The sequence below is a fragment of the Venturia canescens genome, chromosome 7, assembly GCF_019457755.1.
Source record: "Venturia canescens isolate UGA chromosome 7, ASM1945775v1, whole genome shotgun sequence".
Lineage (NCBI taxonomy): Eukaryota > Metazoa > Arthropoda > Insecta > Hymenoptera > Ichneumonidae > Venturia > Venturia canescens.
The window spans coordinates 5,574,220-5,598,939 of record NC_057427.1 but is presented as its reverse complement, the minus strand read 5'-3'; the positions used below and the strand labels follow the sequence as shown (position 1 = coordinate 5,598,939).

General features: G+C 37.5%; 4 protein-coding genes across 10 annotated transcripts; 3 read left to right on the top strand and 1 right to left on the bottom strand.

Annotated features, from left to right (window-relative positions):
• Nucleotides 1-122: 122 nt before the first annotated feature.
• Nucleotides 123-1,492, top strand: LOC122413284 (tetratricopeptide repeat protein 12-like). The gene is made up of 4 exons (XM_043423529.1): nt 123-410; nt 495-686; nt 784-1,176; nt 1,357-1,492. Exons 1-4 carry the CDS (start codon nt 287-289, stop codon nt 1,425-1,427), a joined length of 780 nt encoding a protein of 259 aa, XP_043279464.1. The 5' UTR covers nt 123-286; the 3' UTR covers nt 1,428-1,492.
• Nucleotides 1,244-4,345, bottom strand: LOC122413282 (UPF0415 protein C7orf25 homolog). Of its 4 annotated transcripts, none has more exons than XM_043423525.1 (5): nt 4,322-4,345; nt 3,222-3,389; nt 2,521-2,965; nt 1,755-2,302; nt 1,244-1,676 (listed from the first exon to the last, which is right to left on the bottom strand). In XM_043423525.1, exons 1-5 carry the CDS (start codon nt 4,328-4,330, stop codon nt 1,590-1,592), a joined length of 1,257 nt encoding a protein of 418 aa, XP_043279460.1. In that variant the 5' UTR covers nt 4,331-4,345; the 3' UTR covers nt 1,244-1,589. The 4 variants fall into 4 exon arrangements, with proteins under 4 accessions (XP_043279460.1, XP_043279462.1, XP_043279463.1 ...); XM_043423527.1 differs by lacking the exon at nt 4,322-4,345 and adding an exon at nt 4,010-4,274; XM_043423528.1 differs by lacking the exon at nt 4,322-4,345 and adding an exon at nt 4,010-4,272 and having other exon boundaries at nt 3,222-3,340.
• A 15-nt stretch (nt 4,346-4,360) lies between these two features.
• LOC122413279 (uncharacterized) lies at nt 4,361-13,133 on the top strand. Its single transcript, XM_043423517.1, has 8 exons — nt 4,361-4,951; nt 5,688-7,380; nt 7,546-7,780; nt 8,200-8,309; nt 8,406-8,652; nt 8,736-8,940; nt 9,245-9,446; nt 9,574-13,133. Exons 1-8 carry the CDS (start codon nt 4,731-4,733, stop codon nt 11,491-11,493), a joined length of 4,833 nt encoding a protein of 1,610 aa, XP_043279452.1. The 5' UTR covers nt 4,361-4,730; the 3' UTR covers nt 11,494-13,133.
• Nucleotides 13,134-14,103: 970 nt separating this feature from the next.
• Nucleotides 14,104-24,526, top strand: LOC122413280 (heterogeneous nuclear ribonucleoprotein U-like protein 1). 4 transcript variants are annotated; one of them, XM_043423520.1, is made up of 11 exons: nt 14,104-14,363; nt 15,316-16,377; nt 16,447-16,574; nt 17,003-17,195; nt 17,452-18,191; nt 18,266-18,394; nt 18,474-18,642; nt 18,725-19,027; nt 20,143-20,452; nt 20,592-20,895; nt 21,776-24,526. In XM_043423520.1, the coding sequence occupies exons 1-11, from the start codon at nt 14,231-14,233 to the stop codon at nt 21,923-21,925; spliced, it is 3,621 nt and encodes a 1,206-aa protein (XP_043279455.1). In that variant the 5' UTR covers nt 14,104-14,230; the 3' UTR covers nt 21,926-24,526. The 4 variants fall into 4 exon arrangements, with proteins under 4 accessions (XP_043279455.1, XP_043279454.1, XP_043279456.1 ...); XM_043423519.1 differs by having other exon boundaries at nt 15,316-16,574; XM_043423521.1 differs by having other exon boundaries at nt 15,316-16,574; nt 20,592-20,955; nt 21,776-21,911.
• The last annotated feature ends 194 nt before the right edge of the window (nt 24,527-24,720 follow it).

Here is a 24,720-nt window from a genome sequence, read left to right as displayed (position 1 = left end):
TGTACAGATTTTGAGATATTTAAAAAAAAAATACCTCTAAGACAGAAACTTTCAAAATTTTTTTGCTAAATGAGGCAGACTCCATAGAATTATATCTGAGAAAAAAAAAATGGAAAAATTGATTCCGAATGTCTGAATTTATGGTGCTTGGTCCTTGAAATAACGTATCCATGGATACCAAGATAACTTCTCGCATTGATTAATCATCAACCCTGTATGCCAAAGTTTACGATTAGCCAGTTCAATTGAAGTCTCGAAAAATAACTGGGGATAGAATAATCACAGAATGGATCAAGAAATCAGCGAAAGTTGTTCAATTCCGAATGACAAGTTGTTGGATCATGTATCGCCTGACCAGAAATTAACGGAGGAAGAATTTCAGAATTTTATGCAACGAGTGACACAAGTCGGTGAGTGCGTATGAAAATTTCATAAATTTGAAGAAAGAAATAAAAGTAAATAAATCAATTTGTTGTAATTTTCTTAAATTGAAGAAAAAATCGTGAAGAAATTAGCCTCAGACGACGTGAATGAACAAGAAAAGGGTAAACGTCTAGCCGACGAAATATTGGGGGAAAATTCAAATAAAGAATTTTCCGAAATTAATGAAATTCGAATAAAAAATGATCGGACGTTAATCAATAAAATCTCACAACCGGAGGTCGATCCGAATAAAATGTCTCAAGGTAAAACAACAATGCAATTATTTAAAATATTTCGCTACAATTTTCAAAGTTATCCATAAAACGATGGAATCCGAGACAATTTTGTTCTGTAAATCAGAGGCCTTTATGCGACATGTTGAAATCGACGCGAGGGAACGAGCCGAAGATCGTAAAATAAGATACGAGCGAGCCGATACTTACAAGAGAATTGCAAATGGCGCTTTTGGTCTCAAAGACTATGAAAAAGCAATAACTTATTACAGCAAAGCGGTGGAACAACGAAAAGATTCGGCTTTGCTCTGGAACAATCGAGCACTGTCGTACATGCGTTTGGGTCTTTATGAAACAGCTCTCAGTGACCTTGAATGGGCTTTGAAAGTCAACGATGCTAATATCAAGGCACTTCTGAATAGTGCCAAATGCCATTCCAAGTTGTCCAACGAAGCGAAACGCGACGAATTTCTTGAACTTGCTCGTGAACGAAATCCACGCTTCACCAACTACATTAACGGTGAGATAAAACGTTAAACGGTAGTTCTGAAAAAATAACTATAATTATTGAAAACGATGACGAAGTATTGTTTTTTCTTTTAACATTTCATTGATGACATTCTATTTATTTCATGATTCATCAAGTAATCAAATAATCAATACTATCTTGAAACCTCGATGTTTTAATATCTTTTTACAGATTTTGAGAAAGAATTGAAAAACGATTGCGGTTTCGAAAACACACAAAATGTAAATACTCCGATAGATTGAGTGGTTCAGTTGTCATCGAAGGACGATGAGAAAATCGATTAATTCAACTGATGATTCATCACTAAAATATGAGGAGAATCTTATAATTTTTCGTATTTCAAAGAAGCGATTTTCGAAATTCGGATAAACTCTACAATGTTTTGACACTTCATGGTTGTTTCGTCAAGAAATTCTGAGGGGTGTTGCATGCTTTTCCTTCATTTCAGACAGCGATCTCGGCTCATGGAGAACTACCGTGCATTCTATTCCCTGAAGAGCGAAATACAAAATTTTAGATGTTGGTATATCAGTGAAACTTGTACTTCAATTTTGTTACTCAATACTGACCTGCATTCTCGCGGCTCTGACAAATCCCTCGTTGGCTGAAATTGTAATACTTTTAGTGCTTTCTCCCGTTGCGAAAACCAATCGAGAACGATTTTTTATTTTTCCACCGAGGCATAATTTCTCAATGATCCTTCCATGTTTCGCATCCTCGACAATTTTAATCTTCTTCTCGAGTTCTTTGGCTCTTGCAGTTTCGCACGGACCTCCGATTATATCGACAATGTCGACGAAATTTTTGTACGCTGTTTCGCACACCAAAAGCTCTTTACCCTGAAATAATTTGTCGAGAAGAGGTTTTACTGGTCTGCTTCTTTCCCACTCGGCTTGGCCCGTCAACAAAGGCTCGCGGTAGACGAAATTCGCGTGACCGTTTGTCATATTGCTGACATAAGCCAAAAGCGTAGAAACGTCTAGATTCAGAGTCTTTATGTCTTTCGAATCAACCTCTGAACTCAGAGTCTGAAAACTCAGTGTCACATTATTCTCATCCTCGCTGACAGCATCCTTTTCCTGTTGCAAACCTTCTCTCTTTTCTTCCATGGACGTCCCTAACTCCAGAACGAAAGAAAAGCTATTAGAATTTCCACCAGTGAGTGCTTCTAAATAATTAGGATTCATAAAAAATTTCAAAATGGAAAGTTTATGGCTCATTTTAGTATAAGATATAAAAAAATTCATCAAAATTGAACATCAAGCTAGCAATTTGAACTATAAAGTAAATGTTCCACGATGAAAACTCAGTGATTTTTGTATAATCATAATTTACCGATTAGGTTCTGATGATAACTTTCGTCATTCGTTACAACTTTCCCATGGACAATGACACCTAAATTTTCAAGTTTACGGGCCAGGAGCATTTCCACTCCGCAAGCAAAGTAGAATACGATTTCTGGTGTTTGGTATCTATAAGGATGATTCTCAGCACATTTTTTGTATGCTTCAGCCTGGTCGAGAACAGATTTTTGACCGTATTCTCCATTTCCCAATGATATCAGCGTTAATGCTCTGGCGTTTCTCGCTATGACTTTGATCCATGTTCCACCCGATTTACAAACAATATCTACTTCCAGACGCTCGTTATTCTTATCTTTGAAAGGCTGCATAACACATATCGGCTCCTTGGACTCAAATAAGCAATCCACCATTGCCGTGAGATGAATCAGATTTGTACTTTGTAAATATTCCTTTTTCACTACGCCAGATGATCGAACCTTCACAGATATAGAATAATCCATAGAATATTATTGATTTGAAAATATCTGTTAAAATGTGTTTTCATATTATGCAATGTTCTCGCTGGGAAGTATCAAAAATCACAATGATAATGTAATTTTTTTAGATTTCATGAATAGGTATTTTAATGCATGATAAATAACCATAAACCTTCGTATTAAAGATTTAAAAAATGGGAGACTCAGCAAAATTTGTGCGTGTGCGTGTGTGTATATATGTACAGCAATGACGAACCTTAACCAAAAATCGAATTTCTTGATTTATTTTTCTCACAAGTTTATCAACTCCTTCTACTTTGCCTTGCATGATTTTCAGCCGTTCAACAAGTTTTTTCCCATCACGAATTTTTTCATCTAAACATTCGATCAAATCTTCATCCTTAACCTCCATTGCAACGTTCAGCTTATTATGAAATATAAAAAATCAGAGCGAAGAATATGACACTTTATGGTTTCTACTTTTTTGATAAAAAATCAAAACAAGCTGCATCATGTACAGTGGTCACATTTCGGAAAATAGATATATATATATATACGAGTTGTATGAAAATTAAGATATATTAGGTCGAATGATCAATCCAAACTGTTTCTTGCGGTTGCACGTAAAACAATCATATTTTCAGTGACATTACAATTGACCTCTAAGAATAGAATCCAGGCAAAACTGGTTTTCTAAATACTAAAACATATTCACAATTACTGTTTCTTAAATATATAGAAAAAAATATTTCGATACATAAGTCGGCAAAATTTTTAGTCATGTTACTATAAAAGTTCGTTCCAATCTGCGATGATTGAGGCCGTTTTTTATACGTTTCAAGAAATTAATGTAATTTCACCACTTTATATATTATAAATAATTGTCATAAGCAAAACAATTTTGTGACATGTATCAATAATACAATTAAAGATGAATTTATGCTCTATAACATTATAAAATCGACTAGATGATACATTTTTTCATCTCAAATCCTCATTACATTTCCTACTCTTAACCAATAACAGTAATGATATAATATTTACAAATTTTAGTGATTTCGAAAAAATTGATGTAATTCACAGATTGTCATTAAACATTGTTATTTCTCGAAAATCTTCTTTCACCATAATACTATCATTTTTCCAATATTTTGAATCAGTATAATTCTTTTTTATAAAATCGCGAAATATCCTGTACTTTGGATAGTACCCATATGTATAGTAATTCAAAAAAATAAGATTTTGGCACATTCAGGTAAAATTGGATGCAGGGGAGGTGAAAGAAAAAAAGGCCGCGAGTAGGGGGCGCGCGGAATAGTGCGAACACACACACACACACACACACACAACACGCACATATCGCATACACAGATGGCGAAGAGCATCATCGCCGTAGTATTAGGTGTGGGAAACAACATGCGAATCGATCGATAACACACCAACTAGACGGCATGACCTGGAAGGGGATTCTTTTTTTTGTACATGGGACAAGGGCGCGCGTAGTGGGTGCGATGGTGGTGGAGATATTAAACGTTGAATTTAACGTGTGCGAGAGTAACACATCGTAAAAAAGGATGCTAGAATATACGAGTTTTATCATCGGGTGTGCGCGTCTCTATGATCACACGGTTATCAAAAACATCCCCCCAAATAAAACACTTTGACAATAAAAGTCTTTTGTAAAGTGCGATCGTTATTACAATACCAGTGTATTTGATTTTTGTTTTGTTATTTTTTTTTTCATTGAAACTCGTATAATGTAGTTATGCCGAAAAAAAGTGGGAGAAATTTGAGAGAATCGCGAATTGGGAAGAGGCTCGATGCTTGCAAAATTCCGAGTTCAGAAGTGATTGTTAAACAATTTCGTAGCATCCATGTGAACGTCAAAAATGCGAAACGATGGTTCATGCTCAAAAAACGTCTGGCTCTCGTTACAGATGATGAACTCGCTGCTTATCTTCTCGATCTCGCCGAACCTATCATCAGGTATGCAAGTTTTTCGCACATTCTTTCTTTTTTTACATAAACTTTTTTTCCCCATTTTCATTTATGTATGGAAGTGCAGGGCCGCCTTTACGATTTTTTGGTCGGCAGAATTATTGTTATTATGACCGCATGGCCAAACTGTCAACGCTTTTCTAGGGCAAAGTGGGGGAAATCGATAAATCCATAACCCGCAAAAATTGGATCGATTTTCGGTAAAATTTTGAAGTTTTTTTTTTAATTAAATACGTTTTTTTTTATAATCCTTTAGGAAATTTTATCCTCAAAAATCATAAGTTTTCATTTATCCAATTCTATATTTTGTATAGAAAATTTATTTCTTTTCATTGAATTTTAAAATCCTCGAATCGTGCTGTTGCAGTATTATGTTGATAGTTTCAATTTGAAAACGATCAGAGAGCAAAGCTGTTTCAAAGTCAAATAATTAGCAGATATTTTTTTTCACAATGAGCGTTTAAGAGTCAGAATTCTTTCTTTCAATGTTTGTAATCTTATAGTGCCATTAATTTGGCCCTTCCAGTCGATTGGCAAACTCGAATGATCAAAATGATTAATACTTATAATTAAAAGCAAGATCGTAATGATTAAATTCTACTTTTTTGTATTCGATATTGAAAGTTTTCATTGAAAGAAAAACAAATATTAAAAGAAAATTTGTTTTGGCTTAATTGAGTGGTCACTGAAGAGAACAGGGCTAAAATAATATTCGTATCAACAGGCGAGATGGGAAATGTTCGAGACCAGGAGATTGGAAAACGGATCAGGACAAAGAGAATGATTTGGAGGTCCTTAAAATCGAGGAGAAAGATCTCAACGCGGAGGAGCCTCTGCGTCGGAGTCCACGAAAACAAAGTATCGTCGCAGTGGCACCAAGCGAATCAGTTATCGTTGAAACTCCAGAGTATCCTAAATTGCAGCAGACAAAAATTCCAGAAATAGTTGGGTCTGAAAGGCGAGAGGCTCATGAGGAGAAACGACGTTCTAGAATGAAGCATCATCACAAAACGAAAGAGAAACACCACAGGGGAAAGCGCACAAAGCGAAAACATTCCAAGAACAATAACAGCAAGGAAGAAAGCAGTTTGTCAAGTAGCCCACAGCAAAGGGAGATTCTGTCACGGGTGAACGCTGAGGTCCACGAGTCCGACATTTTGATGAACAGTCACGAATTGTGTTTGTCGCCAGTGCCGAAAATCATTGTGGAACGATTATCGTTGGAAGAAAAACACCCGATAATTGTAAGTCCTTCGCGGGAGGATAAGAAGAATCCTGTACTGGCAGAAAATTTGAATAAAAACAAAAGAACCGCTTTTGACCCTGAAGAAGATAACAAAACAATTGACAATGGCATAGAGAGGAACATTGAATCGGAAAAAACGACAAATTCACAATCGATCGAGTATAGGAAATCGATCGGAGTTCAAAATGATTCTAAAGTTTCGGAAACAACGAGGAACAATGATTATGGGGTTGATCTCAAGCACGAGGGATTCGAGGGAAGGGTCGAAAATCTCGAGGTTCTGGAAGGAGACGAAGTTGTGACGAGTAAAAAATCAACGGACGAGAAGAGAGTCAAGAAGAAACGTAAACACAATAAGCACGAAACGTCGTCGAAGAAATCGGAAGAAATGATGAGACCTGATGAAACGATATCACCGAATAATAACGAAATTATTCACAAGCGTCGTAAGAAAAAGCACAAACGTGATTCTTCGTCGATCGTTCATAGGACGAAAAAATTTCATGATGTACGTAAAGCACCTCAGGATGGTATAGTGGACAATTCAACGATCAAGCATTCAGAAATAGCTGATAGAACGATACCCGATGAGATAATTAACGATCCTTTCATTGTGGAAACGAATATCGTTAAAGCTCCTTCAGAAATTGAAGCCATCGGAGAAATTCTCGAGCCGCAGAGGCTCGCGATAAAAATAAAACTATGCCAAGATTGTAACGATCGTCATATTAAAGATTCTTGTCCTCTGATTTCCACGGATATTCACTTCAAGGATCGTATCAGTTACGAATCCTGGTCGAAAAAGCATAACGCCAATCCCGAAGTGACGAAAGCACTCAATACTCAAGACCCTATTTCCGAAGGTTATCCCGTGAACAGCGACGACAATTATGAATCCGATGAAGAAACCAGTCCCAATACCGAACAAGGAAAGCACAAAACGAAAGTTGAAAGCGAAGACAAACAATTGCACGTCAATGACGACCGACCTCTATACTCTAGAGAATCCTTGCCCGATTGTTTTGAACTCAAACTAACCATACCCGAACATGGGGTTGGAATATTTGCGTTAAATTCATTACCTATTTACGCGAAATTTGGTCCCCTCGTAGGCCATCCCATCAAAGAAATGGATATCCCGGATGATTTTTCCATGAGACATCTTTGGGAGGTGAGGCATTATCAATTTTTCTTCTATTGTGTTTCCAAAATTTTTACTCACACCGAATTCAGTAACGTTCGACACCAAAGTTTTTGACCGTTTCATTTCAAATTACCAGGTTTTGTTACAATTTTTTGATGGTTAATCTCTCATTTTCTTTTCTTCATTTTGCAGGTAGACAATGACGGTAAAACTTCGTATATAAGCACAACAAATCCATTGAAAAGTAATTGGATACGTTACATGAGACCAGCTGATACCAAAGAGGATAGAAACGTTACGGTTATAACGAAAAATGGCGAATTGTATTTCGTTACAACACAGAATATCGTGAAGGGAACGGAGCTAACGTATTGGGCTGATTCACAATCCTCAGCTTGGACGCGTAAAAATAAAATCGACAAAACCAGTGAGCTTTTTACTGATTCTCTATCTTCTTTCAACAATTGCCTATTGAGCAGTCCAAAACTAATATCGACAGTTCGAATGAGTTTTATAATTCACTCATCAACAGCCGTACTGCCAAACTGTATTTCGGGTCGAGAGCGCAAAAAATTGAAATGCCATTTTTTCAGAAAATTCCCAATTCTTCACTGACTCATCGGAGCAATAGACATTTTAAAGATGTTATGAAAGAAATTGACTTTCGATACTGATAATTTTGCATTGTCTGGAAATTTATCACAGCTACCTTCAATAGCATGCTCAGAATTAATCGAATTGTAAAGGAATCAGTTTTCCTCTATCGTAAACCCAAAAATTGACTGAAAATGAAATGGATCGACAAAAAAAATGAGTTGATGTAATATGTTTTCTATAAAATTGCAGATTGCGGAGGATGTAATTTGAATTTCGCGCATTCGATATATTATCGTCTTCACTGTTGCATCTTTCACGACACGAGATACAGTCTTACCATAAGAAAATACCATTGCAAGGTATGTTTACCATTAACTATTAGATGTACTCACTAACAATTTGCGTGTTTACAAAACACGAAAAAAAGGAACTAAATAATAATTTTGTTATAAAAGGTTTGCGGAGCTGCGGTACTGGGAAAAGACAATATAATGAAACACGCAGCAGATTTGCACGGTGGTCGGGGTGCATACCAGTGTCAATATTGCCGAAAATTCTTTCTCCGTTTGAATTATCTGGAAATGCATCGAACTTACGGTTGTTCTCAAAATCCTCAACGTTCGAGACCTCTGTGTGACTTCTGCGGACGCAAATTTTGTCAGCCTCAGAAATTAAAAGTGCATATTAAAAGAATGCACAGTGGTTAGTTTTCAATTATTTTGGTCAACGATTGAACAATTTTCATCCTACGGACGACAGATGTAATGGGAAAAAAATTGTTTCAGATATGTCGGAGGTATTACGAGAATTTCAATGTAAAATGTGCCTGAAACTTCTGGGTTCGAGGGCGGCTCTTCAACGTCACATGAAGGAAGTACATCATAAGGACGTTGTCGGCGCCGCGACGTGCGATCGTTGCGGCAAAATGTTTCAAAACAAAAGCAATCTAAAAATTCACATGCTCACCCACAGTGGCGTCAAACCCTTCAAGTAAAGATTCAATAAAAAATCCAAATTATAGAAGAGAGAGCGAGGGAGAGAGAAAACAAAATCCTTTTATCGAATCTGTGAGAGAAATTCAATACCGGAATTCATCAAAGTAAAAATATTTCATTTCAACATGAAGATGATCATTTATTTTACTTCGACAGATTCTACTTTGAATCAGACTCTTCAAGAAAAAAACCATTTAAGGCTCTCTGTATGAAGGAAACCTTTGAAAATGATAAGAATTAAAGAATATGAGAAATTGCATATTTTTAATTGAATTAAAAATTGACGAATTGAATTCCAGATGTAAAGAAAGCGATTGCAAAGCAGCGTTCACTACGAAGCAATGCTTGCAATTTCACTACAAAAAAGTGCATGGCCTGAGTGAGGACATGATGCCAAAAATCGAGAGATCAGTGGCTTACACGTTTGATGCATACAGCGGTGGTTTGGTGGAGGGTGGAGATCGACAAAAACCGCAGAGATCCGAAAGAAGAACCTCGCAGGTTTGGAAATATTTAATAATTGGTTCTGAAGAATTATAAATTATATTAAAAAATCGTAAAAGTTCTTCTTGATCGAATGAGAAAACAAAGTTTGACGATCGATCGTTTATCGTTTTGGTTATTGCAGCTGGAGAATAGCAACAGCGTACTGTCGTTGGAGGATTGTAGTTCGGAGCACAGTTCAAGAGCGGATGTATCGATGAATTCCTTCCCTCCGACGATCAGTGAGTTCGAGGGTAGCGTCGTCAGTACACCACGATATAACTTGGACCGTTACATATTGGACCGCGACGAGCAGGAGAGTGATTTGCAAGAACGAGAGTTACAAGATCCGGGTTTGCAGAATTGTGAAATCATGGAACAGGCTCAATTACAGGAGCAAGAGATGCAGCAACAACGGGAGATGCAAGAGCACGGTATGGATGAACGAGATTTGCAAGAGGATGAGATTGAAGAGCGAGAAATGGAAGACAGAGAATTGGAAGAGCGGGACATGGAGGAAAGAGGAAAAGTCGACGAATCATCGCCGTCTCCGATTCCACCGCATTCTCATCAGGATCTCCAAATATCCGGCACCGAGTCTTCGTTGGAGAACGAAAGACCTACCGGTGAGGTTGATTATTACGGGACTCGATTGCAGAGCAAAGGTAGTAAAAAGTGGATGGGTCAATTTAGCAATTTGAACGAAGCTGGGATCGTAACGCAGCATCACAATGAAGGAACGCGATCATCCGACCTCTACGAGTTCAACGAAACGAGCATAAAGAAACACGAGGATAGAAACGAAGTGGTTACGACGAGTGAAAGTTTAATGAACACCGCTAAACTAGGTTTAAATATTTATCGTCGACCGGAAAGTACAAACGCCAGTTTGCTCGTAGAAGCGGCTCTGGATGCGGCCGAACGAGATATCGGAGCAGTTACGAGTTCGATAATCGATGAGAACGATCGGGACACTAGCATTTACGGGCTTTCGAGTCAATTGGGACGACAGGGTGAAGGTCACATGGATCCGTACATTCAACAACAGGAGGAGTTGATGTCACCTGCCTCGATGAATCAGGATAATCGTAAAACACCGAATTCCCATGTACACATTGATTACCATATCCATCGAACGGTGGAATACATAAATTCTTCGAGGAGCCACAGTATAGAACAGTATTTACCGCAAGAGGATTTGCCACGGGTAGGATCGCCGAGCGGTGCCTACAACATTCACATGCAGCAAGACGATCTCGTCTCGCCTTCAGCGACTCCAAATCAAAATCGTTATCAAGACATAACTCATCATCACCTTCATCAGCAACAGCAGCACCATCAACATCATCAACACCAACACCATCATCATCATCATCATCAAGTACCGAGCGATAATTTATCCAGCGACGAAGGTGACTCCGTTGCACAAAATTTGAGTATATCGGTCAAAGAAAAATCTCTACAGTTGGATCTCTCGACCTCGTACAAATACGAACAATTAGACACCGAATTCTCGAGAGAACGGACCAACTTCGAACCTCTGGTACTCAGCAATGGCGAACTCCAAGGATTGGATATGTCCGCTCGAGGCTTTCATCATTCCCTTGGATCCCAAATAACCAATACTCGCTATCATCATCATTTGTACGAAATAACTGAACGACAGAGCGTCGATCTCAGTCGCAATACTGGATATTCCATCTCTCCGCCTCCCACAGCTCCACCGCCACCCCCAACTTATCCTCACAGCGAAGTTTTGAGGATTGTAAGCTTGGATCTCACTCCCGGACACAGTGTTGACCTCAGTCTCTCGAGAGCTCATCACTTGCACTCCACCGGAAGCAGAATCATCACCAGCAGTCCTCAACCCTCGGGCTCTTCACACGTCGTGCCTGATACAGCCGAAGGAAGAATTTTATCCTCGCCACCTTCACCGCCACCGCCACCACCACCGCCACCACCTCCGCCGCCTTCGATCGCAGGATACAACGCTAATTATCCTGTCAGTCCGGCTGCTTATCATCCACCACGGCCTGGCTATCATCATTATTCCGGATATTACTGAATACCTCCGTCAAAGCATTTTTCTAAATTTCTACATCTTCTGAGTTTGTGAAACTCGTAACAAGCTATTCGCCACTTTTATTCCCGGACCAGGTCGCTTTTCAAATGCTCCGGAAACTTTTGCTGTATTCGGAATCCAGATACTTCCGGTAAACCAAGCACAAATTCGATGCCTGCGGCCAGAAGCCCGTGAATCAGCCAGTCACCAAAAGTGAGAATACGATATGGATTTGGAAAAATATTAATCGTATCTTTCAAAAACCTCACGGACTAGACTGATTTATTCAAGATTTTCCTCGAATTCAACGAAATTCCGTTTCGATCCGTCGAACCCTTGAGAAAAGAAACTTTTGAAAATTTTAAGAGCGAACTCATTGCGAAATTAACGATCAGCTAATCTAATCAATCAAGATACTTTGATTTTCATATAAATTGCACAAATCGAACGATATATTAATCAAACGCAATAACGAAACGATACAGTTCATAATTGCATTGAATAATTTAGTTGTAATATTCTACCGTCTTGAAATAGGTCGACTTTTCTACTTCGTTTTTGCGGTAATACGTCCTAGATTAAGAGTCTCCTCGGAGGTCGCTAGTTCACCGAATACGAATATTCGTGATAACTGCGTTCGACAAAATTGCTGTTCATAATTCAGGGTATATTATATTCTTGTATAAGAAACAAAACTCACAATCTCTTCGTAGCGTATAGTTATATTATTTTAACGAAAAAAATGAAGAAAATCAGCACATTCACAGGCATGGGCGTGAATCGCGTCTCAATCGATTGATCGTTCAGTAATGAACAGTGAATCGATCGTCAATGCCTAAAAGTCACTGCAAGTGAGTCGTCGTCTAGTCACTAAAACTCGTAGAGTTTTTTTTTCATAATTTTAAGTCTTCTCGATATTGAGGAAATGCGTTTTGCGAATGAATTACACGTAAATTCATTACAGTCATTTTATTCCATGAGAGATTTTGTACTCGGTGTTCCCCAGAGGATTTCAGAAAGTTCAATCAACTGTGAATCGACAGAAACTTTATAGAATCGTGGGAATCGTGTGTCAATCAGAAGGGAAATAAGAAGAGATTAAAATGATTGATTGAGATGATAAAATTGGAAGGTTCTGATAACGTAAAAGTGCGAGTACATCCAGTGTTTTCCTCGATTAGCCATTAATTATGAAGTTTTGGTAAGCCTGAAAATGTCGTTAGTGCCATATAATAATTGTGCGAGTCACAATGTTCGAATACCTTTGTTTTTAGTAGCTTCGTAAAAAAGGTTGAATGGGATAGAGAACTAAAAAATGCGCAATGGATAGTTTACACACGAAAACAGGAATATATTTATCGCTTAAGTATATTGTTTAAAAAATATATTTCTATAGATACACGAAATATAATTTATTTTTAATTCTCGAATTTAGCTTGTGTATCCTCCGTAAATTTTAAATTAGATTTACAAATGTATTGTACATTAGAGACGCTGAAGCGTAATTCCGTTAAAGAGTAAAAAAGCTTCCGAGCGTGAACGCTCGAAGAGTTTTAATTGCCACAAGAAATCACGTACAACGCAAAATTTCGTAATGCAAAATTATAAATAATTCATTGACAACCAAAGATCTAGATTGAAAATAGGAAAAAAAAGAAGGGTGGGGGGGGGGGGGAAGAGAGTCGCGAGAAATTATAAATCCCGTGCCAAAATGTATGTCGGAAGAAGAAGTCAGAGTTTCAATCCCTGTATCGACACCCAATATTCGAAACGTCTTTTGAAACATCGTATTGATATATATATATTCGTCAATTGTTGTGAAATCAAGGGGATAATTTTTATTTTTCAATACGAAGTAGTATTACGAGTGTACATATATATTATATATCTCCAGTCATCTGAAGTAATAATAATAATAATAATAATTATAATAAGGATAATGACAAAAGTTGTATTCCATTAATCGGTTATTACGATAATAAAATTGTAGAATTTAGAATATTATATCCAAGATAAAAAGAACTCGTCGTGGTATGTTTTACGATTTTTGGTAAAATTTTCCATTTCTTTTTAAATCGAATTCATTAAGCCCGTTTCTTCCACGTTCGAGTAATAAATTTTACCTGGAGCTGAAACATTCGGCTTAGTCTATAAAAGATCTTGTAAAATAAAAAAATCTTGCATTTTGATTACACCAACTTACATGTAAAAATATGGACTTGGGGTTAAAGAGATATTTTCTTTCTATAAAATGCTCATCTTTTTAGTGTTTTCGAAATTCTAAGATTAGTATTGACTTGTAATTGAAATTGTAATTTTTCAGACATTAAATTTTTTGAATTCAAAAAAGCGCGTAATCCTGTATTTTGTTGAATTCACTCAGAATTATCGTCGAGCACACCCTCACGGCAATATCGACAGAGAAAACAAGCGCTCTTATCTTCTCATAGGAGAATGTCGCGAACCAATAAGAGCCTGATAATTTCATTGATAGCTATGAGACGGGATGTTTCATTGGAGCGGTTTTTGGCGTCGTTTTAAATACCGCGTCCTTGCGTCCAATCGAAGCCCTTAATAAGATGGCCGAAGCGTTGTTTGCTGTCGTGTCCGCCATATTGTAACGAGTGGAGCGCGGGTCATCAGCGCGTGTATGGGCTTTTCGTAAAGCAAAGTATATTAACAGTGAAAATATATACAGAGCACGTTAGTGAAAGTTTATTTATATATATTAATTTGGCAAATGATGGATCCAGCGAAGCTGAAAGTTGTCGAGCTTAGGGCCGAACTTTCGAAGCGTGGCTTGGACACGAAGGGCAACAAACCCGTTCTCGTCGACCGTCTCAGAAAGGCGTTGGAAGAAGGCACTGATGACAGTAAGTTTGGCTTCAATATTATCAACAAACACTGCATTTTCTCAATTGTTATTCATCCTCCTGATCACTCCTTGAAAATGGAGATCAATATCGATCAATCGTCATGTCTAAACTACCGAATTTTGTCCCTGTTTTCATCACAACCGTTTCACTTCGATGTTTATGAACGAAAAGTTGCGAAAAAAATGATCTTCACGATAACGTCGATTCTCTCCTATCATTCGACTATCCCACTTGTATTCACTATGAATTTGTATTGTTTCACTTGTTTTGTATTATATCATTGCTCCATTTCCATTCCTAGACACAGTTGACCTTCGAAATATTGTGAATATCTAAAACGCACGAGAAGCTTGTTTGTTTATACGTACGGGGATATACATATATATTTATCTATAGATCAATGTATGCACTCTCATTGATTGTCTCATCTTGAACATTGAATATTTTGATATGAATCAGTGATATCATTCCATAAACAAGCGACTGATTAGTAGCATTTGCCTCACATTCAGAGCATCAATAAAATTGTGTTTTAAATGTACACGTTGAGTACAAATCGATCAGTTTCATGATTTTCAGATCTATGATCCATGTTTATCGTTATCATGCTGATGCTCAAGAATAATGCTATTTTCTAACTATATCCAAATTTTATAAGTATAATTCAGCTCCTGTATTTCTTTTTATGTTGTGTTTCTTATAAATCTTCTTTTATATGCAAATAACATAAAAGGATGAGTAGTTGATATCCCGAGGATTTTTTTTGTGAAATTTCAACATTTTAGGTTAGAATCAATTCTACCACAAACCTTGAACATATTTGAAATTCTTCAAACCCTATGTTTAATACGAGCGTTGTGTAGAGTATACTAATATTTATAAGAGTATTATTCTAATTCTTATGAAACATGGATAACACCAATATTCTTATACAAAATTATTTTTGTAGATGTCGAAGGAGAACATTCTGAGGTTATCTCGGGAGATGACCATTCTGCAGAAACCATGCACAAGAATGCGAGAGAGAAAACACCTGAGCCTGTTATTGCCAACAAAACTCCAGGGAGATCATCGAGAAGTGGTTCTGGAACGACGCCGACGAAAGCTACTCCTGCCAAAACAAATCCAAAAATTGTATTGACACCAATTGCTGAAAAATCATCACCTGCAAAATCGCCGATTCCTGAAAAACAAACAACACCAACAAAATCTTTTGTCGAAACGCAAGTCACTCCAACGAAATCTTCAATTGTTGAGCCACAAACAACTCCAACAAAATCACCGTCGATTGAAAAACAAAGCACCCCCACTAAGTCACCAACAATTGAAAAACAAATGACCCCTACAAAGTCACCCATAGCTGAGAAACAAATGAGCCCAACTAAATCACCAACAATTGAGAAACAAATGACACCGACAAAGTCACCCATAGTTGAGAAACAAATAACCCCGACAAAGTCACCAATAGTAGAGCAACAAACAACACCGATAAAATTGCCAATCGAAGAGAAACAGCTAACCCCACAGAAATCACTGGTTGTCGAGAAACAAACGACGCCATCAAAATCTTCGTTGGTTGATGAAAAACTTGAAACTTCAAGCGAGTTGAACATTGAGGAAAAAGAAAAACAGGAAGAGGTAACTGAGGCTGCAGATGAATCGACTGTGGAATCTGAAAGCAATGAAGAGAATCAACGACATGTACTACAAGTTACTGAAAAAGTAACAAGTACAGTAGAAGAAAAGATTGAACCACTGAACCAAGAGATCAAAGAGAATATGCACAAGGAACAAGAAAACACAGCTGAAGTTTTAAATGACAAAGAAGAAGAAAGTTTACATGCTGAATCCCACAAGCAAGAAAATGTAACTCAGTCGGATGAAAAAATGGTGGAGGACAATGAAAAAGTGCTTGCCGAAGAACAGGCTATTCCAGAAGAGAAAACTTTCACAAGCCAGGAGAGTGCAGACGGAAATGCCGTGGACAATGAACCGATGGAAACCGATCATGGTAATCAAGAATCTTTCCTACCAATGCAGATTAAACCTGATGTCGAGGATAACGAAGATGTCCAAACAGGGGAAAACGAAACAAGCAAGACTTCTGCAAGTCGTCCTGAAGAAAGCGAAACTAATGTGGGTGTTTCAGTGAAAGAAGAGGAGGATGTTAAGCCCAACATTGACAATGCTTTATCGCTTAGTGAACAGGTAAAGTTATATTTGATGTTAATTGAAAACGAATTTTCGGTTATAAATTTGACTGGATCAGAATTTACGACTGGATCATATTTATTTAAATTTACATAACTAAAGAAATTGTATCATCCTTCTAATTTTATGAAAATTGATTTAATATTAATGAAAATTAAAAAGTTCTTTACATATTGTTTGAAAAAAATATTTTCTATAGGCAAATCGATAGTTTTTCTGAATGCATCAGAATTTTTTGAAATCTATAATCCTTTACAGAATTTTTAAAACACCTCAAAGAAATTCATCAGAAACCACAAATTTCACACACATTTCCATAAAACGTTTATTTATAGTGATTTTCGTTATCTCGTTGTGGATTATACATGTGTACGGTTATGATAATTCAGAGATATTTATTCACTTTCGTTTGTGTCTTCGTTCAGCCGCAAGATGTTGAAATGAAGAATGTTAAAGTTGAGGAGGAGAACGATTCGAAAGATCACGACAGAAGAGATCGCAAAGATCGTAAAAGAAAAAGATCACCGAGTCCGCAAGAAGAAAAGGCGAAATCCCCACCGCCGAGCCGTCACATCGATGAGCCTGAGCTCAATGAGGCAGATGTGGTTTTATCGTGGTGTAAGTATTTTTCAAATTCTTGGAAAGTTTAGTGTGTAGGAATTGAAAACCCTGCAACTTTCAAGACAAGTCAAGTTAATTTATGAAGAATTTTACAAATGACAAATGAAAACGTGATTAATACGAATTTAGGAAAATTTTTGAACTAACATTTCTGTTGGTTTTTTAATTTTTAAATTACCAATAACTCGACCTGAATAATTATTTATTATCGTTACTAATACTATGAAAAATGATTTTAAATATTTATTTACAGACGACTCTGATTTGAATCTGGTGATTAGCAAAGACAGCTTTTTATCTGCAACGGCTATGCACAACGGAGGATTTGGTTACATATGGGCGGGGGCAAGAGCGTCTTACGGTTTCACCGAAGGAAAGGTTTATTACGAGACGAAAATAATCGAGTTCTGCGAAGTAGATTTGGAAGATGAGCAAACACCACACGTGCTCAGAGTTGGTTGGTCAGTACAAGGAACGTCGATGCAATTGGGCGAGGAACGGCTAACATATGGTTTCGGTGGAACGGGCAAAATTTCCACGGGCAACAGATTTACCGACTACGGAAGACCGTTCGGAAAAGACGACGTGGTCGGTTGTTACCTCAATTTCACCGAAGACGAACACGTCGTAATGTCGTACACGATAAACGGCGAAGACATGGGACCGGCATTCACGGTGCCGAAGAACGTTCTTGAAGGAAGACCCCTTTATCCTCATATATTGACGAAAAATTGTACTTTTGTTTGTAACTTTGGCCAAGAAAAACCTTGGTGCGAAGCGATTCTCGAAGGCTACATCCCCGTTGGTTCGGTCGAGTTGAAAAATCGTGTTCAAGGACCTCGTCGGCCTGAAAAAACTGAGGAATGTGAAATTATCATGATGTGTGGTTTACCGGCTGCTGGAAAGACTGTTTGGGCAACAAAATACGCCGATGATCACCCTGAAAAAATGTTTAATATATTGGGAACTAACAATCTTATTGAAAAAATGAAAGTAAGTCTTGTCATTTAATGAATGAACGTTCATTTTTTTTTTAATCAATTTTGTAACCCGCACTATTTCAACAGGTCATGGGTTTGCCACGAAGACGAAATTATCACGGGCGATGGGATGTGCTGATAGAAAAGTGTACTAAATGTTTGAACAAACTTTTGGAACTAGCAGTGACACGCAGAAGAAATTACATTTTGGATCAGGTGAGCAAAGTCAGACTATGAAAATTTCAAATTTAGAGGAGTGTGATTCTCATTTTAAACAAAACTTTTGAAATTTTAGACGAACGTGTATCCTTCAGCTCAACGACGTAAAATGCGTGGTTTTTGGGGTTACCAACGTCGTGCTGTAGTTATCGTACCAACAGAAGAAGAATTTAAATCTCGCACAGCGAAGCGAACAGCGAGCGAGGGCGAAGTTATCCCCGAAAGCGCTCTTTTAGAAATGAAAGGTTAGTAATATGATAAGATTTGCTAGAAGATTATCCATTTCGTCTTGTCAGAAAAGTAACGAACGCATTTTTCGTTTAACAGCGAATTTTGGTGCACCTGTCGTCGGTGAAACGTTCGACGTTGTTGAATGGGTTGAATTACCGGCGGAAGAGGCCAAAAAATTGATCGAAAAGTACAACAAAGAGGGTAAAGAAGCTGGCTACGGACAACAACAAGCGAGTAAACGACCGCGGTTTGAAAGAAACGACAACCATAGAGACAGTCGTGACAGTCGACAAAACAGTCGAGACAACCGAGATAACAGAGATAGCAGAGACAGCAGGGACAACAGGGATAATAGAGATAACAGGGACAACAGGGATCACCGTGACCGAAGGAATAACTGTAATTATTCTTCAAACCCATATTTTCAACGTATTTTGAAAACATTATCGCGATCACCATTTATTTGTAAAAAAAATGCGACCAAAACTCTATCAAAGGCAGTTAGAATGAGATCTTTTCGTGTGGTTTGACATGGAACGGGAAAACGGATATTGCATTAAACCTTTTCTTCACAAACTAAAAGAAATGGAAGTTTAAGTTTGATGAGCCATCTCCCAATCGTTCTAACGCCCATGATATAGCTTTGTCTTGCTCCCTTAGCCGAAAGTACGTACTTTCCAGCCGCATTTCAGACCAGAAAGAGCAATTTCCATGGTCGGCTGGCGACAGCGCGCTCTGACGGGATTTTTGCGGCCTGTGATATACTAGCGCGCATTTGCCTCACCCCCGCAAATGTGTTTAGTCAGCATTACAGCGCCCGCGTTTTCACGTTTTTCGCCTTAACCTCTCAATTAAGCTTCTAATATTTTGTGATATTTTTGTACGTGGCTTTTCGTTTGTTTTTAATCCCCGCCTTGACCAGCAAAACCACAGCTTCGTCTCGGTTTTGCGAAAGTCGGGCGACCGCCTCCCTCCTCCTGCGACAACTACGACTTCATTGGCGTAGTACCATGACTGCTGTCAAGTTAGTTAGCTGTCATGTTGTGCGATGTATTTTGTGCATTAAAATTAATTAATGAACGTACTTTCGGCTATAGGAGATCAAGAAAAATAATATACAACCCACGGCTCGAATGCTGGATGCCTTAGCGTGTGTCATACAAAGGCCTCGGCTTCGCCTTATGTGTATACACGCTAGGAAATTTACCTTTCGGGCCTTGGGTCGTAACATACTATTTCGAATGAAATATTTTTGAAGTTGATTAATCGCGCAGTAATTTAAAAGATACAACTCGATTTGGACGACAAAATTTGATTCGAATATTCGTACTGATTTAAAAAATTTACTACGAGATTATCCTGCTTGTTGAAGTTAACGTGAAATACGTTTTTTGGAATCTAAATTGAGAGAAGGTTGATGTAACGAGTCTTCAAATTTAGATTATTTCTTATAGACTTGTTTGAGAAGATGTGTTAGAATCAATAAATAATAGTGAACTTTGATTTGTCTAAAGATCAAGACAGAAATCGGAACTCGACGTGGCGCTCTGGTAGCAACAGCGGTGGTTGGCGAGACCGACAGTCGAGACCGGTAGCAGGTCACGCACGACACGGAGGCAGTAGCAGCGGAGGCAGTGGTGGTGGAAGTGGTTACGGTCCATCTGGAGGCGGCTGGCGTGGACGCGGAGGAGGCTCTGGTGGTCCGTCCTCATCTTATCGACCGAGCAACGACAGACGCGTCGCCAGCGGTCACGACAGAAGAGCTTCCGGCATGGACCGTAATCGTTCGGCACCTTCGCGACAGGGAGGCTGGTCTTCGATGAGGTAAAACGGAACTCATACGATCAATATTTCCAAATTTCAAGAAAATTCTCACGATTCGGCAACGACGATTTGTTGAATTGAACTGAGAACGTTTTGATCGTGTGAAATTGAAATTAATGTGAAATTTTGATTGTTGCAGCAACTACCAGAGTTCACAGCAACAATCTAGCGGTAGCTGGGGAGGAAGCAGTCAAAGTGGTTCTTGGCAAGGAAGCCAACAACAACAAGCCAGTTGGTCAGCTCCGACTGGAGGCTGGGGTCAACAACAACAACAGTGGGGAAATTGGAAAGGTTATGGACAGGGAAGCAATTACAGTCAAGGAAATTACAGTCAACAGGGTTACGGGAATGGCAATTGGGCCGGCTGGAATCAACAGTATTACAATCAGTATTGGGGTCAACAACAGCCATCCGGTCAATCATCCACAGCTAGTAGCCAAGCTGTAAGCAAACAATAATCAGCCCTCCCCAGTTTATGTCACAAGAGTGGAACAGAAAGTAAGGTATAAAATGCCAAATAATTATTCCTTTGCTATCATGTTCATTTTCTTTTTATTAGAGTCATTCATCTGTAGATTCGGAACAACCTAACTCCCCTGATATTTTTTTCACAAATAAAAATATGATTTTCACGTAGTTATTCATGCAAGATGAAAAAATACTTCAAGCCATTTTTTAACATCTTATTGTCTTATCCTTATGAACTCGTACGAAAGTTCAGAGCATTATTTATAAACGAAGTTAGCGGAAATATACAAATTTATATTCTCTCATACATAATTTAATGAAAGAAAAATTGAATTACATTGATATTCCTTTCTATTTAACCGAATGATTCTGTGGAATTCCGAACAAAATTACCGCTGTATACCGGATGAATCAAGTGGACTAATCTGATGTGACGAATTAGAGTGATGATGAAAAATTGAATGGTAAATGAATCATTTTTTCAACTTAGGCTGAAAATCGTCCTGTCATACCTCACTTTCTGACTCGCTTTTTGTTTGTATGTTTTTTGTTGTCAAGATAAACATGTTTAGATTTTTGTTGCGTATATGTTCATTGAAGCACACAAGTAACACAATGAACGAAATATTTTCACGGTCAGCTGATACAATACTTCGTTTTCAATGTGAAGATTTTCATTGGTCGATGACAAAAAGTTTATTTGTGCAATGAAAATCACGAAGGAAAATATGCTACAAGAGTATACTCTTGTAGCACATTGTAAGAAGACGTAAGATTGTAAAAAGACGTAAGAAGACGAAGAAAATAACGTACAATTTGACGATTTTTTTTTTCATTCTTGATTGTTTACTTCAGGTAAATACTAGTAGCAGTACAACAATGGGAAATTCGACGAGCAGCACAGGCTCTACGTACAGCAATTATTCATCGGCCTGGCAAGGTTACACACAACCTTATGGCTATTCTACTGAAAGTTCTAATACCCAAAAACAAAAGGAGGAATAATATTTTTACTTGAGAACGAAATGAAATAATGACAAGGGAAACACATGCATAAGAAAAAAACATGAGAAAACGACAAAAACAAATACTACAACAGCTTCAAAAAAATTACTCGTCATAATCACATGTCATATGAAAACCGCTCGATACTCGCACTGTTTTCCGTTTCGTTGGGGTCTTCGTTCTACAGAGAATGTTTTATGAATAACGATGAGTTTTCATGATGTCGGAAATTTGCGAATGGGAACGACAGAAAAAAATCCAGCAATAGATAACGAAAATCCAGCATCAAGTCTTTATTTTTATCGGGAATTTTTTTCCATAATCCAACGATGGATTGTAAAAATCCAAACGCGTGGAAAGTTGAGAAGACATGGGAAATTCGGGGACTGTAATTAACTGTGTTTTTAGTTAGTGAACGATAATGAGTTAATAATGGGTATCTGTTTATTCAATTACAATTCATCATTCAAAAAGGATTTACAACAAAACACAAAAAAAACCCTGTAGATTGAGAGTTCGACAAAACTTTTATGCCTTTGTGTTGGAGTCAACGCTATTCTTAACATCTAAAGAAAATGAAAAAATAAAATAAAAATGTCATGACAAGTTGTGTAAATATGTACAGATTTCCCAGGTTGAAATGATTGCGCAAAAACAGTGTCCCGCATGTTGATCCGTACCGTTTCCCGAAATTGTATTCTCTTTTATAATCGAGATACACATTTTCTTTTTCTTTCGACATTGTTCGATCAATGTCAAATTATTCCATCACAATTCACATCGATATATGTATATGTATATAAATATGTATGCGCATATATAAAAACTAACATTTTGATTGGGAAAACTTCTTTACGGTACAAATTCACATGTAAGGACATTCCGGAAACTCAGTGTACCTACTTAGGTGAAAAAATAACCAAACAAATGAAAACGGGCAGAATATTTTTCATCGTCCTCGTAGTGATTCACCAACTTTGAAAGTAGGTAACTGAGAACATTATTTCGGCCTGTAATCGTCAGTGTGCATGACAATGATAATGTGCATACAAGCAGTGAAAAAGACCGAAATAATTATCGTGCTTGTCTCATAGCATTTTCATTCTATCGATTGCTTCTTCATGTATGATTTTCACGGATGAACCAAAACATGCGTATATGTAAGTTGATGAAACAAAAGTATAACAAAAATAGATAACTGACGTTGGCGTTTTTAGTCTTTACTATTGCGATTATATTATATTTTCGGTACACTTGGAACAATAAACGAACGAAAAAACATGAGCTTGTAATTTGCGATGTATTCGAATGATCCACATTCCTTTTTGTCTTTACGAACAATCGATTATCCGCAAAATGTGTACGTAAATACTGATAGAACAAGATTGAGTGAAAAGAAAAATAACAAAATGTTATATGCGTTATGTTAAAGATTGACATGTATCGCGGCATTTCGTGATTTTAAAAGGAAAATATGTAATTATGCAATAAATACTTTGGAGATTGAATAACGTCCGATGGCTGTACCATTTGCACACACAATTTTTTTTAATGCTTCATTTTTCAACCCAAACGTTCTGTATGATTGGGTTCTTTGCTACGAATGATGGTGTGTGTGTGTGTGTGTGTAAAAAATACAAACTGTCTCTCGAGGTCTGTGACTGCGCCGCCCACCAAGTTGAAATTTCGTTAAAAAGATGGAATAGTGGAATCAAGAGTGAGAACGAGAGCTGAATCGTGAAGCCTACACTGAGAGAGCCTCGTGTTCTTTCAGTTTATTGACTATATTACTACGTCAAGAACTAGAAGTTGTTTTACACACTTTAACATAATCTCATAAAAATATAAATAAATTTACTGACGCGCCAGAGAGTCTGCCTAATCATTGGTAGAAATGTATGGTTTGCATCTCTGGAAAGAGTGGAGGAAAATGGATTTTAAATGTATTCGTGGCGTCCAAAAGTTCGTATATCCTAGGAACACGAAAAAGGAATTAAATCCATTGGGTATCCCTGTGTCGAAATTTTAATGTTGTTAAGTGTGTTAAATCGAGATTAATTAAGCTGTGCGAATTTGAGAATCGCGCGAAAGATCGAATATAAGAAAGGAGTAACTTAGATCTACTTTCATCGATACGCACCTTGTACAGCGGTGCGAGTTTTGAAAAACCGTTACTCCATGGTCACAAAAAATAATATCGAATTGAAGAAGAGGGAGGGGGGAGACACTTGAAGAAATAATAGCTTAAGCTCTATATATTAAATCTAAAGTAAAAATGGATATGTTAAGGGATGACAAATACGACATATTTTTAAAGAAAGAGTATCTTGCGATGTATTCAATCTGACATTATCATAAGCACATCACACACTTTTAGCATAGAGTTTTTAGGATTAAAGCGTTTCAGTCCAGTTTCAACGTCTTCGGGAGTTTATCAATCGCAGAAAGTAAATAGTCTGCATTCCTCTTGTGGTCGATCTTCTTCTCTCACATCCTCAAGAAATAAGTGCATTCAAACATGTTCAATTAATTAATTTGTTGTTAACGAGCAAACAAAATGTACAAACCTATGCATAAAAATAAACTTGTATGATAAAATAATTTACTTTGTTTTTTTTTTTTTTCCAATTCGACCGATTCAATCGTTCATCTAAGTAATTGAGGAGCTCCTGTAATGTCTTTTCGAACTCATGGAAAATAATACCCAAAAATATTGATTGCACGTTGTTTTATGAAGAGAACAAAAATATATTTTCGTGGTCACTGTGAGATGTCGTACGAAGATACAATATTTG

Excerpts from the sequence above, each read along its gene's own strand:
- LOC122413284 (XM_043423529.1), top strand. The coding sequence starts at position 287 with ATGGATCAAGAAATCAGCGAAAGTTGTTCAATTCCGAATGACAAGTTG. Across the intron at positions 411-494 it reads GCAACGAGTGACACAAGTCG|AAAAAATCGTGAAGAAATTA; the intron begins GTGAGTGCGTAT and ends CTTAAATTGAAG. Across the intron at positions 1,177-1,356 it reads CTTCACCAACTACATTAACG|ATTTTGAGAAAGAATTGAAA; the intron begins GTGAGATAAAAC and ends ATCTTTTTACAG.
- LOC122413282 (XM_043423525.1), bottom strand. Across the intron at positions 2,966-3,221 it reads AAATTCGATTTTTGGTTAAG|GTTCGATCATCTGGCGTAGT; the intron begins GTTCGTCATTGC and ends ATATCTGTGAAG. Across the intron at positions 2,303-2,520 it reads TTATCATCAGAACCTAATCG|GGACGTCCATGGAAGAAAAG; the intron begins GTAAATTATGAT and ends TTCTGGAGTTAG.
- LOC122413279 (XM_043423517.1), top strand. The coding sequence starts at position 4,731 with ATGCCGAAAAAAAGTGGGAGAAATTTGAGAGAATCGCGAATTGGGAAG. Across the intron at positions 7,381-7,545 it reads CCATGAGACATCTTTGGGAG|GTAGACAATGACGGTAAAAC; the intron begins GTGAGGCATTAT and ends TTCATTTTGCAG. Across the intron at positions 9,447-9,573 it reads CCGAAAGAAGAACCTCGCAG|CTGGAGAATAGCAACAGCGT; the intron begins GTTTGGAAATAT and ends TGGTTATTGCAG.
- LOC122413280 (XM_043423519.1), top strand. The coding sequence starts at position 14,231 with ATGATGGATCCAGCGAAGCTGAAAGTTGTCGAGCTTAGGGCCGAACTT. Across the intron at positions 18,192-18,265 it reads ATCTTATTGAAAAAATGAAA|GTCATGGGTTTGCCACGAAG; the intron begins GTAAGTCTTGTC and ends CTATTTCAACAG. Across the intron at positions 18,395-18,473 it reads GAAATTACATTTTGGATCAG|ACGAACGTGTATCCTTCAGC; the intron begins GTGAGCAAAGTC and ends TTGAAATTTTAG.